The sequence below is a fragment of the Pempheris klunzingeri genome, chromosome 6, assembly GCF_042242105.1.
Source record: "Pempheris klunzingeri isolate RE-2024b chromosome 6, fPemKlu1.hap1, whole genome shotgun sequence".
Taxonomy (NCBI): Eukaryota; Metazoa; Chordata; class Actinopteri; order Acropomatiformes; family Pempheridae; genus Pempheris; species Pempheris klunzingeri.
The window spans coordinates 19,284,569-19,302,181 of NC_092017.1; the positions used below are offsets into that span (position 1 = coordinate 19,284,569).

Sequence of the window (17,613 nt, forward strand, 5' to 3'; positions counted from 1 at the left end):
TCAAGTACAAATGTTGGGTACGAACATGTGATAATCTCACAGAATAATGATATGTTGCTGGAGATTAAACTACCCAACAGCATAAAGTGGATAAAATGAATACAACCATAAACCTCTACAGCAGTACAATGCAACGTACATGTAGCAGTAATACTGCGTAATGATGCGAAGCAACCGAGAGTAGAAAGTATGATTTTGAGAAGAAACCATTTATTTAAAACTTTAAAATGCCACATGCACGCAAGCAGTACTTCTGTGTGAAAAAGGCCTCAGCAGAACCAAACACCGAAGAGCAAGAGAGGACTTTAGTGTCAAAGAGGAGCAGTGTGTCTGTTGTATGGACATATTTTGGGTTTAAGATATTAGGGCTGACATCTTCTGGTCGGCTGGTTGATTGGCTGGTCAATGTGCTCTTTTTTCCGACCAAACTGTCACTGGTCAGAAAATTGCTTGTGTTACTTTCTTGAGGAGAAGATCAATCTCAATCCATTATTTACATGTATTTATTATGCTGTGATACTGTAACAAGCCATTAGTGGACCTATCGACTGGTTGTAGCGTAGGCAGAATTTCAGTTGACTTTTTCCTTTGGTTGATTACAGCCCTAAAGACGACGCTTGGCAGACTCAGGTGTTGGATCAAAAACTTAGAAATGATTTACAGGAACATTGTGTGCAATAGTCCACTTTCTCTCTCCGTCTCTCAAACACCAAGTAGCACCCATGTGCTGTTTCTGTCCATGTCTCAGTCCTGAAAATTGTGCTACTATAATGCATAAAATTGGCAAATTGCTGGTCAGGTCAGGTTTGGGTGGATGATTTACACATATTTCTGTGGGTCGTGCAGTGCAGATTAGCTCTCATAATCATTTTTGAATCTCATTAAAAACGGTGACCTGCGCATCACTACTTGCTACCGCAGCTACGACAAGGCAACACTACACATCTGTTCACGGGAAAAAAAGCATCTGAGGTCGTGTATGACGACTGTACGGGTAATAACCCGACTACCAGTGTGGCAAGTAGGCCGACTACCATCTGGCAGGGATCACTGACTGAAATGTTTGAGAGCATAACTAACTGCAAAGGACACTCAAAAACGGCAGTGAGAAATTATCACAGCAATCACAGCAATGCTCCTTATACACTGAAGTCTTTTTTCTAAGAAGTCACTAGAGTCAAACTAGGTTTACAACGCTTGAAGTTATCAATTCTTTACTGTAATTGAAGGTTTCTACAATTCAACAGCTAAATAAAAATATGTTATTTGCATTAGTACATCTAATTTCTTCATAGCACGCCATCTGTGTCCAATGTTGACTTGGTCATGCTATAGAATGATTTATTGTGTATAGTTAATAATACATGAGATAAGGCCCTTAAAAGCTACAATCACAATGTTGATCTACAAAGATCGCAATTGGATTATTTTCCCATACTGTTCAGCCCTGCCTAGCACCAGTTTAACATTTATCATGAATTATCTCCTGTAATCTGGTGATGTCAGACAGTGATATTCTGTGAGAAAAATCACATGACCCTCATCACCAGCAGACGGGCAGCAGACCTTTTAGAACCAAATGATAATGCAAACTAGAAAAGCCCATAAAGTAAACCGGAAACTGAACACTATGTGATGTTTGCTTGGATGTTGCAAAGGATCTGTCCTGTGGTTATTCATTTGTGCAATAGAACTTAAACTGCAATTAAATTAACGTTTCCATTTCAGATTTCTATCCCTAATCCTAATATTAATACTACTAGCAACTACTGCTTGAATGAAAGTTTTGCATGAATTGCAGGAGCTCTAAGGTTTGTGTTTGTCCAACCAGCCACAGTAAAGTACAGCAAACTTTACCCAGACAGCTCCAAAGCCACTTCAAAGAACTAGCTCAAGAGAGCCAACAACCATGGATCAGGAATTTAAATTTAGAAATTAAACAATTCGCCAATTTATCTATAAGTTCTTGTATAATTTCAGTAATTTTTTTTTTCCAAGCACAACCACCATCCATTCTCCGGCTTCAGCTTCTCCAATGAGGATTTACAGCTTTTCTGTTTTATATTGTAATTGACTAAATATCTTTGGGTTTTATTGGTCCAACAAATAAAGAAATAAGAACATATACTGAGCTGCTCTGGGAAACATGTGAAAGCCATTATTACTACTTTCTGAGACTAAACAATTATATAAATAATTAAGATTAAGTGAGAGTTGCCTTATTAAAAATATAGCTCAGCCTTGGTCAGAAAGAAAACAGCTACACTTTCTTTTTTCTGGATTCTGCTTAAAATAAAAAAAAAAACAACAACTGACAAACCTCTTTAAAAAATACAGTGTGGAAATTATAGTACGCTTGTAAAATCTGGGCTTAGGGCATGCAGGACAATGCGCTAAGCTGTTCAGAAGATGTAATCATCAAATCAAAACATTATCAAAAATTGTCAAAGTGCTTATTTACATTTTTCTGTCTAACGTTGGGCAGCATATCATCATTTAAACATGAGTTTGGCAAACCCATATAGGTTTGATCCAACAGTTACTATTATCAACTGAATCAGAGCATATAAGAGATAACAGGAGAGCAGTTAATTATTTTTCAAATATTTCCCATCACCAAACAAACAGGTGACATGAAGTTAACGGTTTGTTTCACGCAAACAGGTGACAAGACGTTATCTGTCTGAAGATGAACTTAAATGACACAGACACTATCAACCACACAGGTGCCAGGTTTTCAATGGCTGACCCAAGCTGCAATAAATGTGCCACTTTTAGTGTTTCTCTATCTGACAGTATAGATGGATTCAATCATGATTGATTGATCACGTAGATTAACATGTCAGAGAGATACTATTTCTAGCTAAAACAAACACGCTCACAGAAAACATATCGGTACATCCCTCAATATGCATTTCACGTGTATGCAGCTTTTCCAGGCACAACCAAAAACCACGTGCCCTCAGGCTTAAATGGCCATGAATATGACGTGTCTACTACCAGGCAAAACAAATGGGCACAAATCAACAAGTCATTTGAATTAGGAACAAACACCCTGTAGTGTGGGAAACATGCAAGCTCAGCTGTGAGCTTAAAATATCAGGTTTCAAGCAGCTGAATGAAAAGAGGAGTTAGGTATGACTTGATGAATTTTAGTATGTGACACTTAAAATAAATAAATAGTAAATAAATCCCACTCCAACACAGCACTGTTTCCTTATCAGTGACTGTATGTATTCAGAAATACATGGCTCTTCATAAACCGCCCCAGCTGACAATTTGTAATTTGACTTACACATTTAATAGTCACTCATCCAAACATCTGAAAGGTTATTTCGGAAGCAAGGTCCCTCTTTCTCAGCGGGACTGACTAATTCACGAACATGATGGGAGGCCACATGACCCCCAGCTGTCTAACCACAACAAAAAGGGGCCTACACAGACCCTTTAAGTACAGCTGGGCCTAACATTAATGTCTATATCACAGCACGCTGCCCTCTACGATGCAAACTAACATGCTGAAGCTCAAAATGCATCTGTCCCCATGATAGCTAATTCATTTAATAGGCTTCATGACTCGGTTTAAATGGAGCAGCTACTGCAGGCGACGGTGGCTCTGCACAACTAACATTACCTGTTAGCATGTCATCTAAGAAGACAGTGAACAATAAACTGCAGCTGAAGCGCTTCAAAATGACTAAAAGGTGGAACTCACATTAACGTTTAAACAGCTCTATTTAAGTTATACACACACGCAGCACCAATGGTTCTTTTTAAAACAGAGCTACACTTTACCTTGTCCTAACGTTTGGCTATGTATTCCTAGCTAACGCTGGCTAGCTCCTAGCTAGCTACTTCCATATCTGCATTTAGAAAAAACAAAACACCGCGACGACAGACACCACTCATCAGAATAACACGAGAATACGGTCTCCACAGTTCAATAAAATGAATTCCGTTTGGGAAATATTACCTCCTGCGGCGACGTACAGTCCTCTCCCTAAATTTGCTCAATCGATCTGGTATCGTTTTGTAAAATTTCTCTGGATCGATTTTCCTCTAGCATTAGCTAGCTGAGGCTAATCGGCGTCACGCCCACCTCAGAATCTACTCCGTTTAATTGGATGATAGAACTCTTGGTTACGAACCCGACGATGTAATTGGTTCATTCGGCTATTGACACACAAATTGACCAATGAGAACAGACGCTCAAGCACTCGTCCTTCTAGGAGCTCGTACTCGTACACTGTGCACGTCACGCACGTAGACACGGCCGGGCTCGCCAGAGGCTGTTCTGCTCAGTTCACCATGACAAAAGTAAAACACCCTCAGGTCTTTTTAAACTATTTCAGTCATTAGATTCTTCGGCTCTAAATTACTAATCCATTTTCTCTGAGTATTGGTGTTTGAGCAACTTTCTAACTTTAAAAGAAGAATGAAATTTGAGATCTCCTCTGTACTTTAACTCTCATTTGAAAACTCTTAAAATAATTTCATCTTCACCTGTCTTGAAGGTCAAACGTCAAGGAGAAGCATATTCATTACAAGTAAAATTTCCTCAATACCAAGTCCCATCCCCTAAAAGAAAAAAAATCATGACAAAATGCCTAGTTTTCACTTTTTTTAATTGAATAACACTGAAAATGTATTGACAAATCTTTGCACCAAACATGTGCAAGCAATTCTAAAACTACATATCAAAACTAAAATGGACTAAAAAAAAAAAAAAAATTATACAATTTCTGAAAATATACATTTCCCAGTCTATGCAAATCTTTGTCTCTCATCAAAACTCAAAGTGCTGGCATGTGGATGGACAGTCACACACTGCTGTTAAAACACCAAATATTCATAAGAGACAATGGCAAACGTGTAACAAAATCAGTTAATTTAGCTGACTGAATATCAAGTTTCAGGAGCAGTGTGGGGAATTTCCTCAACATTTCAAATTTATGCAAGCATTTTGGTTTTTAAATGAGGTCTGGTATTACAAATGACCACGAGACACAAAAATCTGATCAAACAGACCCCCCTCCCCAGCAAAGATGGCAGTAATAGATTATAAAAAGATGAAAAAAGTACAATATTTCAACTTTAGCCAAAAAAAAAACACAAATACATTTCTAGTCTCAATTAGGTTCGAGTGTCAGGGACAAATGTCTAAAGAGCTAGATAGATGGGAGTTCTACATTACACTCTTTGTTAAGCACTTTCGTTTCTTTGGACTTTAATAAAGTGAACATTTTAAAAACGGGAAATCCAAATCAACGCCACGGAGTATAATGACTTTAAGAATCTATCGTGTTCAGCTTTCAAGGTTCTCAAATTCATAGTAACTTTTTAATCAACTTTCACAAACCTCATATACAGATATAAAGCACGGTGTGAAAATATTTGAGGAACCGATACACATTTGATGACATCGGTACCCGACAAGACACTTCCTCTCAGACTGCTGAAGAGCAGGAAAACAACGTAAATGGTTCAGTTTGTGCTTGTGCGTCAGGTCTCATCTACAGTCGGGGGAGCAGCTTCAATTCCAGAAGGCCTCTTTTCTCAAAAGAAGGCTTTGTTCACTTGTCATATTAGCGCAGTTTTAAATCATCGGATGCCAGGGACGAACAAGAAGCGTCACATAAGGAATTCTGTCAGGACAATATTTTCTTAATAGTTTGTCTATTTTTGTCTAGTCTTCTCAACTGATTTCATATGACAGGAAATCAAGCGGAGTTTGTAAACACAAACAGAGCGAGGCGGAGATTAAAGGAAGAAGTACAGACAAGTATAGGAAATACCGCTAACTCCGTGATCAGATTTTAAGAAACTGCACTAAAATGATGACCAATGACAGCCCAAGTTAACGGCAGACCAGATAAGACCCAGATTCCAATAATAGTCTCAAACAAAAACAAAAAATCTCCAAACAAAACGGGCAAACGGCTAAAACACTTCTGACTTAATGTTCTTTTAAGGAGTGCTAAACATGGAGGGATGTAGTTAAAAGTAACAAACATTTTACATTATGGATAACATTAGCATTAGTTAATGGGGGAAAAAAAAAAAAAAAAAAAAAAAAAAAATCAAGGTTGAAGGCATTAACGGAGTAATGATATAGTTACAAAGGAATTTTCAGTTTAATCACTAACATATCGTGGCAGATCTGAGGTGAAGAATGTAGCACTGAACTCAACAAAAATTGTCGTTTTATAAATCATAAAAAATATATTAAGAGAAACTGATTCTTTATTGCCTCTAATGAAAATTCCCCTTACAGTTTACATCACGCTTCCTCGCAGGCTGAGCAGGCAGAACCGATGATCATCGCCCGTTGCTGTACCCTGGGAAAAACTGAGTTAGAATGTCTTGCAGGCTTTTGTTGACAGTCATGGAGTAGTTTTTGCCCAGGTCGTGCCTGCAGGCCGGACAGGTGTACACCTCTGCTTTGAAGGACCGCTGAAGGCATTCCTGCAGCAAAAACAAAAAAAAGGAAACGGCAGCTTTTAATTCTCAGTTAGACACGTTACTCCCATTGTTCCACATCATCATGAGATTTCAAGATTCATTTTATCAACCGTCTTGCAAGTTTATTACATTGCCCAGAATGCCATTTGACAGCTCCAGTGATGCTGGCATCTTTTAGGTCATATCATTCATCAGAAGCACCCCTCTGTTTGTGGATAGGCATTACTGAATAACTGCATACAATGAAATTAAGTTTTAAAAAGAGGATTTTTCCAATGTTTGCACCTTGTATTTTAAAGATGTGCATCTGACAGCCCATCTATTTAAGTGCAATGTATTGGAACAGTAGAGCATCCATGAAGTCCTGTTTGTGACTCTTCTTGCACCTTCTACTGAGCAGTAACTATCAGGGATCCCAAAGTTTGGGACAATGATTGGACAAGGTTTCTTACCCTGCAGACATTGTGTTGGCACTCTGTGGTGATGGGTTGATAGACCACTTCTTGGCAGCAAATGCAGAGGAAAACTTCTTCAACTTTGTTTAAGAATTTCTGCAGAAGAGAAAAAATAAAAAATAAAAAAAATCACATGAGAAGACATCACAGACTGTTGTCACTGAGCTGTCCACGGCTGAAGGTTTAAAGCAGTGCTCAGCCAACACACACAGCCTTCTTCCATTTCATGTTTTAGAAGTGTGAGATTTCATGAGCACCTCAGTTATCATTCACAAGAATTTATAACATACTCCTCTTTCGATCCTAATAAAAAAAACACCCATCTGGAGACAACTAGTTCAGACTCTTGGTTTCTGGTAACAGACAAATCCATGTGTTGGACAGATTTGTTTCCTCCCCTCACTTGAAATCATATCAATGCGCTGTATTAAGTATTGGTGTCGTAAATCTGTTATGCTGTTCAACTCTACAATCGCTCATTATTTGTCACCACAAAGAATCATTGACTCAGTATTAAAATTAAATGTGTTGATGCGGTTTTGAAATTCCAAGTTGGATCCATGGCTTTTTTTTGTTCCCGCCTGCATACAAACAGGACCCAACAAACAGACCTAGTTTCCGCTGAACATGAGCTTTAATATTTAAAAACCCTGCTGGTGCAACGGTCCTCACCGGTCCAAGTGACAGTGACGCCATGGCTTCATCCCACAGCTTCTTGTTTAGCTCGTCACCCTTGATGAGGCCTTTCTGCTCCTTGGTAAGCTTGTACACTTCTACCTTTATTTTCTTGGGAGTCTTGGCTGGTGAGGTCTTGGAGGATTCTGGACAGACAGAAGAACACTAAATAGTTATGGGGCGTAAAGGTGGATGCTTAGATTTCTACACAGAGGAAAACAACATCAATTTGCCACCTGTACCCAGGTATGATGATCGCACCTACTGGCAATATCATTTTTGTTGTCCAAAGCACACCCAATCTGTAGCACTGAGGTGATTTACAGGAGTGTTGTGTGAACCCATGTGGAATACTAGGTAAAAAGTTTTTTTTTTTGTTTTTTTTTTAAAAGTCCCATCCACCCACACACACAACTTACCGCTACCCTGAGATTTTCTCTTCCTCTTTGCCTTGCTGGGTGTCGCCGCTTCCTCCTCCACTTCATTTTTGTTCTCTTTCTCTTTCTGATAACCAGCAGGATACTGGAACAAGATTGAGTCCATTTAACTGAAGTTATGCCATTACTAAAAGCACAGCTACTGTGTGCATGCTTATTAACATGTCCTTTAGCAGGTCTGAACAAACATTAACCATGGAACAACTGGAAAAAACATCAACATGCTTGTACTTCAACATGCTAAATGCAAGTGTACATAAAGTGAGTGTAGTGTTGAGAAACCACTAACATTGGCATGTTGGTCCAGATTTGAACATTTTAGATCAATGTCTCAATAAAGATGATATCTTAGGTATTTTTCCCTTCAATTTAATTTTCATTCATATAACAATGTTTTGTATTCACAAATCTAAGCAAAATTTAAAGAATGCTTGAGTAATAAAAAGGAGGTCATATAGAAGTTTATTTCAGTCAAAATTGCATTAGAAGGTATAGTTAGTTTTAAATTGTAATAGCTGTATTGTCATTCTAAAGGGGACCTTATTAGATCACTGCAAAAAGGACTGGCAAGTTGTGTACAGGAAAACACTCTTTGTACAATGAAAGTCTGAACGATCAGCTCTACCTGCATGGTGAGGCCGAGCTTCTTGATGCGGTCCTTGCCATCTCTGGTCCATGGTGCCGGTTCATCATCATCACGCTTCAGCAGATACCGCCACACGAGGAAGCCAGACTTACCCTTGTCTGGCCAGTACTTCACCACCTGCAGGAAGACGACGCCAAGTAAAACTACAGATAGATGTTCAAACTTTTGAGATTAAGCTAACCAATGCGTTCAATTCCTTTATTTTAGCAGATCTTTGCCATTGAATCTCCCAATTTATCATTAACTGTCACATCCCATGGTCGACAGTTCAGTAGTTTACATTATTGTTATGTTTGACAACTCCAAAGCACCAACAGAAAGCCGTCAAATGTTACCCCATACCTTATATATCCCATCATATCTGTTTCCTTCCTCAGGGGAGTATTTACTGTGCTTGCGACCCTTGCAGCTGCGCACAACTCTGACCGATTTGCCTTCCTTCCAGTTCTTGGCCTCTGCTCCGTTTTTGTCGTTGACTGGGACATTGCAGTTGAGAGCCAGTGCCCTGTTGAGAACCAGAGAAAACAATTTGGATTTGCACAATTTAAAAAAAAAAAAAAAAAAAAAAAAATAGAAAATTTAGAAATCCTGTTCCATATATTGTATATTGTGTCCTTCTGTCATACCGGTTCATGTGGGTAAGCGTTTGATCACATGATTGCTCAGCAGTCCTCTTGTTTCCAGAAAGATCTCGGCCCCCAGAACCAGTGTAAGTGAACTCATTACCATCATCCTACAATTCAAGACAAATGACACAGGTTAAAACTACAGGAAAGGTTTGGCAGCAGGTTTCAAATGCTTGGTTACTTTAATAAAAACATGGGTTTCACAACGTAATCAGACAACTATTCTTACATTATACATAATTTACAGGAAATTAAATAATGTTAATGCTTTAAAGATCTCTCAAGTAATTCGACATGGTCCACAATGCCCTGAAAATAAGCATTAAGCAGCACTTTCACTCATGCTTCTCTGCGCTGGACCATCTGCTGTCCTGGGACCCAACTGTCTCTCCCCCGTGACTGTCTGTGCCTCAATCTTTAGAGCCTCAGATTGTCTCTCCTCCTCGGTGTCCATGTTGTCCCCGTCTCTCTCTCTCCGTGTGTGTGTGTGTGTGTGTGTGTGTGTTTCCTTTCTCCTATCTGTATGAATGGTGTGCTTGTGCAGTCTGTCCTCTGTCCAGTTCTCCATGGAGGAGAAGGATGTGAGGCTCTGGTCTTATCCACTGATGTCAGTTGGAGTTTACTTTAAACCTCATTACCGTCACCACCTTTTATATTACTATCATTAAAAAAAAAAAAGAATAAATAAACAGCATACCACATCATCCTCATAGCCTCCAGCCAGGACCAGAGAGTAGGCACCATCATTGCTCCTGCCGTGAATTCCAGCTACGTGTGGCCTGTGGACGCCAGATTCACTGACCTAGAAAAGCCAAAGAACTGAAACATCATTGCGGGCCACTGCACTACGCATGTTCAAACAACTTCTTCAGCAGCACTAATTGAACTCTCCAGCTGCGTGGTCTGACCTGCACTCTGAACTTCCACAGGGAGCCGACGGGGATGCCAGGGATTGGGCCGTAGTGGTTGGACGGGACGATGGTGCACTGCTTTGTTCGACCAACACAGGCCATTCCCTGGAAGGCAGAAGTATAATGTATTAGAAAACTTTGTTTTTTGGACAGCTGTCAGACTCTACAACCAGCACTGCTCCCAGTAGACCACACTGTACCAAATCTAACAATAACGGAACTATAATGTACACCAGCTGTGCAATATATTTATTCATCTTTTTACCTCACTTCCCAATGTGTAATACTTTCTAATATCCCCCCCCCTTTTTTTTTTTTTTAAATATTCCCACTATGTACATTATATTGTTTCTATTTTTATACTTCCTGTGTCTTAGCTGTACATATTTTTTAAAATCTCCTCCTGTCTGCTGTGACATTGTAGATTTCCCCATCATGGGACTAATAAAAGGAATATCTTATCTCTTACCAGCGTCAATATAAAAAAATCATCATGACAAAAAGAACCTTGGTAAAAAAGTATTCATTGTTGGTCATTTAAACAATTGTAAGCAAAGAAACTGTGTCAGCACTCACCTTGCCCCAGTCCCTCTGGCTGGAGGAGCTGGCCGAAGCCATCTTAGCTTTCTTCTTGCTCTCCTTCAGCTTCTCTCCAGCCAACACAACCTCACTGGCGTCATTCCGACAACCTGGGCAATACCTGAGACAGTATGACGAGTAGAGTAAAGGTCAAGTCAATCTCAGCGTACGAATAACACATGATGATCAAAAGGATGAAGATAATTTTAAAAAGAGCAGCATCATTCAAGCCAATATTTAGTGCATTTGAAAAATCTCTTATCAAATACAAGTCACATATGCCACAAAAATGATATGGTCACACATTTATCATCAACCTGTGACAGGTAATTTTTTTAGCTTAAACAGTAGAATATTTGAATGCATTTAATGAATTGTGGAATTGCATATCTGGAGCTACTGACCAGTCCTCATCCTCTGGGATGGAGGTGAGCGGAGGGTTCAGGCAGTAAGTGTGATAGGCCATGTCACATTCATCACACAGCAACTGTTTGTCGGGATCCTGCTTGATGCCGCAGATATGGCAATTACACCACTGACAGTTCTTTTTGGGATCATCCTTACAGTGCTTGCACTCAGGTCCATTTGATCCTGAGAACAGACATTTCATTAAATTATTTATTCAAATTTCATTGCACACCATTTGCAGTAAAAGGTGGGACATGGCAGGTTTCATATGTCCCAAACAACATTGACTATTCACACGGACAGGATTCAAAACCAAAATACTGATGTTTAACAAGCCAAACTTTCTCAATGTCAACAGCCACTAACACACAACTTTACAATTTTGCACAATCATCTATAAACCTACTTTTTAGTGGACTCTCAGATCCAGCTAGGAGGTCACCCGGAGAACCAGGCTCCTCAATTTTGTAGATTTCAGTCAGGAACATGATCCGGCAGTCATTAAGAGAGTCACCAGCATCACTGCAAACAAAGATACAAGCTGTCAAAGTGTCCTGCAATAATTAATACTAAAATGAAAGTAATATACTTTTTAAAACTACAATCAAAAGAGACAAATAGCCATTTCCCTTCACCACAGCAGGAAATTACCGTTTGCCCACCTGCTACTGTGGCACACAAACGCCCAAAACGCGTTGATATCGATTAAAACATTTTTTTTAAATGTGACAGTTGTCCTTACTGTGTGCTGTTGTAAAATGCAGTAATTAAATATCTTCATGCAGCCAAGCACTTACCCAAGGATAATCTTGGCATAGATCTCTCGCTGGGTGCGTGTCTCCCTCCTCCTCTGGATCTCGGCGTCGTACCAATAGCCGCGCTCCTTGGGGTCGTCTGGGTTGTAGTTGACCATAACGATCATTCCTGGCTCCAGCTGGTGCCACTGGTACACGGTACGGGCCCGCGGACGAACATCCTTGACCAGCAACTGAATTACCCCGTTTTCTGGGTAGCTGTGATCATAAATGTGACACCATATCAGTTTGCAGTTCAGAGGCAGGCCACACACCACCACAGGTGCTTCCTACACTTGCATGATGCCGTAACTGAATGTACAAAATTATGTTTGAGCGGTGAGGATCAAGTAATGGTGCAGCAGCTTTGAACAACATCACCACTCAGGAAGACTTGGTGTGGTGACCAAGAGGACGACAGGTGTAGCACCGCCATCACATCAGCGTCGCCGGCGCCACTTTGGCCCTTGAGCAAGGCCCTTAACCCCCCCCCTAAGATCGCTCCCCGGGCGCCTTGTATGGCTGCCCTCTGTTCATATGCATGTGCATGAGTGTGGGGCATGTGTTTGTACATATGATGGGTTAAATACAGAGAACTAATTTCAAGTTGTAAAGTGTGCTGTGAAGTATGCTGTACAAAAATTGACCATTAAAAGAAGAAAAAAAAAAAAAAAAAATTAATGTCCCCACCCAACACTAACGCACTTACAAGTTCACCAACACAAGCGCGCCTTTCAGGGAGGGGAAGGCCAGACACACTACAGAAACCCAAGTGCTTCAGCTGTCAGAGCTACGCACTCGTGACAACTTCTAATTTAGTTCAATGTCAATTTTAGTTCCACAGTGAAGATTTCAATGGCAATGCCGTCGCCTGAATAAATATCCAAGTCTGTAAATGTGATAGTGTGCCATCCTGTTAAGTCTTTTATGTGAAGCTGCATCAGAGTGATAGCTTTACATTGGTAGTAGATCAAGAGCAGCTTATTTATGAAAGTGAACGTCAAGTTGCATAACTCTCGGTAGGGTCTTAAACTGTAAATATGTGAATTAAAGACATAGAAGGCATAGATGCACAGTAGATAAGGTGGCAGTGTTTTGAGGGAATACCAGTTCCTTGTAATTTGTCCTGAATCACTGAGCAGAATTAATATTCTCACGAGCAAAGTCACAATGGGATAGACCCTGGGTGTTCTGTCAAAATGGCAACCTGAATAACCTCCGGAGCAGGTTAGGCCATATGCTAATGTACAACTGTGTCTTCCGTATCGACTCTTTCCACCTGACAATTACATTGATAACAGATGGAAGGTACTACTATTTCAACTTTAATGTTGCATATTAAGTACAACACTGGCATTCCATGAAGCTCACTTATTAGTCGAAAAAGTGTTTATTAAAAAAAAAAAAGACTCACTGCACCTGAAAGAGTAGAAAGCGATATTACCAAGAATGGGAAATGGAGAAACGTTAAAATGAACTTAATCTGTATACATTCTCCCCTTTCCCAGTCTGTTCTTTTGAAAGAAAAACACCAAAAACAAATCAAAACTTCCACATTTCAGGTGGTTGGTAAATGTATATAAAAAAAAAAAAATTTAAAAAAACTGTTCTTTTATGTGAATATACCAACAGCCGTCAAATGTCTATTCAAATCTATTCACTGACTGAATAGAAAAGGTGTTCTTACTCTTCATATTTAACATGGTACAGGATCTCCTCTTGTTCCTCAGCGGCCTCGTCTTTAGGTGTCTTTGTCGTCTTGGTAACATTCACGATCTGGGCCTCAAACCATGCCCCCATGTTCAGGTCTCTTGCATCCACCAGCTCATTGATCTTCAGACACAGAGACGAGAGGCAGTTAGCAAGATCTTCAAAGACATTTTTACAGCACAGTTAGAAACAAAGTGCATAGAAGAAGCTGGATGGGGAAACGGAGATTGCCTCACAGCATCTATATTTTGTACATTTATGCAAGTGTTTGCACAATGAACAAATTCAGGCTCAGGTTATGCTTGAAAAACAAGTAGTACACACAATGTGTTCTGTGATCGCCTTGGAAATCAAATGCAGTTATAGTTGTTCTCAACAGCTAGAAGTATAACGGCAGGATATTTCGTGCGAGAGCATCCCACAGTATACCCATTTATTTATACCCTCCCTGTTAATAAAGTGGCCTATTCAAGTGTGACCACGACCAACTGTAGAGTGACACACAGAGAGATGATTACAATCATCTGGAGGTTTTACAGGGCTACAGATGTTGCTAAAGGCAACAATACAAAGAACTTTCTATAATCACCTCAAAATTAAATATGTCTAAAGGTCTAGGAATTTTCTTTGATGCAGTCCGACATGTTAAACCCACACTGGTGGCTGATCTAATTGGGTCAGCATGCGTCATTTGATTGTGCTTCACAATCTGTGAAACATTACAGCCACCCATACTACACAGAAGCATTTGATTTCACCTTTCACTGTAAAACAAAAGTAATCACGAAATAAAAACACACCTTGTAAAACCCAAACCCCGGATCGACGAGCTCCTGGGTGTTTGTCTGGGCAGAGGTGCCGGCGGTCTGACCCTCCACCTCGCCGTGAGTTGAGCTCTTGTCAGACTCGCTCTGGGTTGAGCCACAACCGGAATCAGAGTCTGAGAGCTCAGCTTCTTTGTCCTTGCTTTTGACAACATCAACAGGGGGCATCTTTTGCCTTACAAGCAGCTGCACTATGTCGTTAAGACCCACGTTGTAGTCGAATATGGTATGGCCATCCTCCATCTGATATAAAACAAAAATATGACATGGTTAAAAAAAAAAAAAAAAAAAAAAAAGACAGGAAAGCAACATCTTGTAGTTTTTGTTTGTTTCAGTGAAGAAGCGGTAACATCCCTCCAAAATTTAACGGTCACCTGAGGCTGAAAATACATAACTCTCGCCTCACCTGCTTGCCGCGGTAAAATAGCCTCTGCCTCTCCGGCTCCACCTTGAAGAGCTCCATGATTTTGACACGCAGATCGTCCACCTTGGTGAGTTTGGACAGGGAATCCACCCGGTGGGTTTCCTTCCCATCCATTGTGCGCACTTGAATCCACATTGCAGCTGCCCTGTATGAACAGCAAAACAATGACCCATTATAGCCACAGCAATTAGTACAATTATTTTACTGTTTTATAATGCAAGTACTCACAGTAATCACACTTGTTTAATGAATAATTTGAGGGAATACATTTTCAACTGTCATCAGTGATTGGAAGCTAGCCGATTTTGTTTGTCAACAGCCTGAGCAGCAATAATATTTGTCAACTATTCGTTTGTATTCAAGTTCAAATGCTTAGGCAAAAACATTTTTTAACAAAAGTAATTCAGAAATATACAGATTATGATCAATCAATATCATTGTACAGCACACCACTTAAACCTTTGGTCTGTGAATTGTTCAATATCTTTGATTTTGGCATTTTCTGCAATTACATAAACTGTGCAATAATTCACATCCCATTCCACCTCACCCTGTTGTTGTTTTTTGTAATTATTGTGTATATAATTGTTTCTTTGTGTATATAGGTTTTTCCTCTGTATATATTATATTATTGATATTTAATTTTCTATTTCTTTTAACTGTGTGCTTTTGTCTGTCCCCTTTGAGCTGCTGTAACAGCAAACTTTCCCCACTGAGGGATCAATAAACGATATCTAATTAGTATAGACATTTTTAAAAGGCTAGTTTGTTTTGCAACAAAATAACTTGTTTTCCTACTAAGTATTAATAGAGGAAAATTATATCTGTTATTGTTGGTCTTTATTAAGACTCAAACCAAATTTATGACATACAATGTCTGAAAGCAGATGAAAATCATTTCGAAACTGTTCACACAAAGCAATGACTCTCTTGCAAGTTATCCACTATTATTTTGACATTTAAATTGATTAATTCTGGGATTACCACTTTAATTCAACACGCTCTTGCTCTTAAGGCACTATTGTGTTTACATCTACTTTAGTGTGCATGCATTTTCTCTTGTGCACCAGGTCAAAGACACGTTTTCTTTGAATGGACAAAGATTAACTAGTTCTGTACCTGCAACTGTGACTACTGACGCCATGTTGACACCGAGGCTGCATTTAGAATAAATGTTATCCTCCTTTTTTCACCTTTCAATCCACACAAACTACACATTAACACCCTAGATTAAGTCTTTGTGAAAGCAGTGTATGGACATCTTCAGGGCATGAAGTCCCTGCCAAATTCGCCATTAAAAACGTTAGGCCTTCCTCTTTATGCTCTAAATCAAACCAGTTTTAGTCAAAGAATGAACTAAATGTCGCTCAGATGCAGAAGTATGATTGTGCCAGTCGTCGGTCCTTGTATTGTACTGCTGTCAGCACTGGGCTGTCACTTCAACAGAGTATCAGAAAGGGAGGGAACAAGCTGATTTAAATACAGTGCGGGAAACTGAGCTGCAGGCCACTCCCAGTTCTTTTAAAAGCAAGCACATCCGGACGGGAGGGAGCGCTAGCAAACAATGTGCCTTCGCTCTCCGACAATAAAACACACCGAAATACTGCCTTATTCGTAGTTTGGGGTCGATTATTTGACTATTAAAGCGGCATTTTGCGCGTATAGACAGTGCTTTGTTCCGTCTTGGTTGTGAGCACCGAGCTCGACGGCCGCTTGGCTTTTACTTTTGCGCTCTCAGCTGAGGTCTTGTTCGCTCTGCTGGCTCCAAATAAACCAGGGGGGGAAAAAACACGAGTAATAACATGGAAAATAAACAATCACCTCCCACCTAAGATGCATCGTTTCATCGACCCCATTCATTTTTCTCAACTTGCAGACAAAAACATGAGCTAATTCATCACAAGCCAATGCGGAAAAAAACAGGAAAATAATCAGTTGGAGGTTAGCGTATTTGTTTTGCTTGACGGGATGCGGCAAAGTGGCAAAGGTGGTTGAAATTTCACCATGTGCAGCACATTATATAACTACACCCCAGATAAACAACACAGGATAACAGCTCAAGTTCATCACCCACCCATCAATGCTTAGCTACAGCAAACCACGTTACAACTTATTGTTAGAGAGCTTTCAACTGGGATGTTTCCAAATAAGACATCGGAGCACATTTAACAGCATGAAAACTGTCCCAGCGATTTAAAAATGAGACCAATTTTTAATTTTACATTTAACAGGTTTAAGGAAGTTGGTGTAGGAGCTTAAGTCAAACTGAAACGAGGTAGGACTTTGTCAAGTTAGCTAACCATAGTAAGCTAGCTACTGAGTGGAGATATCAATGAGGACAATGTTAAAAGTTGTTAAAACATGAGCAAAAAAACTGCTTTACCTGTTTGTTCGTCCAAGTGAAAACAAGAAATTGACGTTTAAGTAGCAATGCACACGTTTTCCCCAAATAACTTCAATGCAAGGTTTGCACGACCAACTCTATGCCTTGTTGGAGAGTGATCAATGAGTTATTCTTCAAGACTTTCATATCCCGCCTGCTCCACAAATGCTGCTTACCTATTGGCCGAGCGCCTCTAAGTAGATGGAGCTGATTGGCTGCCAGAGGTGTCAATCTAGAATGTGACTGGAGCTTAGCCTCAGCGCGCGAAACGACATTCTC

The 17,613-nt window shown here is 39.9% G+C and overlaps 2 protein-coding genes across 2 annotated transcripts in view; both read right to left on the bottom strand.

Annotated features, from left to right (window-relative positions):
- The window catches only part of kdm4b (lysine (K)-specific demethylase 4B), a 48,646-nt gene extending 44,580 nt beyond the window's left edge, over positions 1-4,066 (bottom strand). Inside the window, 2 exon segments of the mRNA XM_070832392.1 lie at positions 3,974-4,009; positions 4,012-4,066. Of these exon segments, the coding sequence (XP_070688493.1) occupies positions 3,974-4,009; positions 4,012-4,066 (91 nt within the window).
- A 556-nt stretch (positions 4,067-4,622) lies between these two features.
- uhrf1 (ubiquitin-like with PHD and ring finger domains 1) lies at positions 4,623-17,401 on the bottom strand. The gene is made up of 17 exons (XM_070832078.1): positions 17,335-17,401; positions 14,934-15,096; positions 14,504-14,770; positions 13,681-13,826; positions 11,997-12,212; positions 11,606-11,721; positions 11,196-11,382; positions 10,789-10,912; positions 10,210-10,317; positions 9,999-10,103; positions 9,302-9,408; positions 9,018-9,180; positions 8,655-8,792; positions 8,012-8,114; positions 7,590-7,738; positions 6,915-7,013; positions 4,623-6,465 (listed from the first exon to the last, which is right to left on the bottom strand). The coding sequence occupies exons 2-17, from the start codon at positions 15,084-15,086 to the stop codon at positions 6,319-6,321; spliced, it is 2,328 nt and encodes a 775-aa protein (XP_070688179.1). The 5' UTR covers positions 15,087-15,096; positions 17,335-17,401; the 3' UTR covers positions 4,623-6,318.
- Between the last annotated feature and the right edge of the window lie 212 nt (positions 17,402-17,613).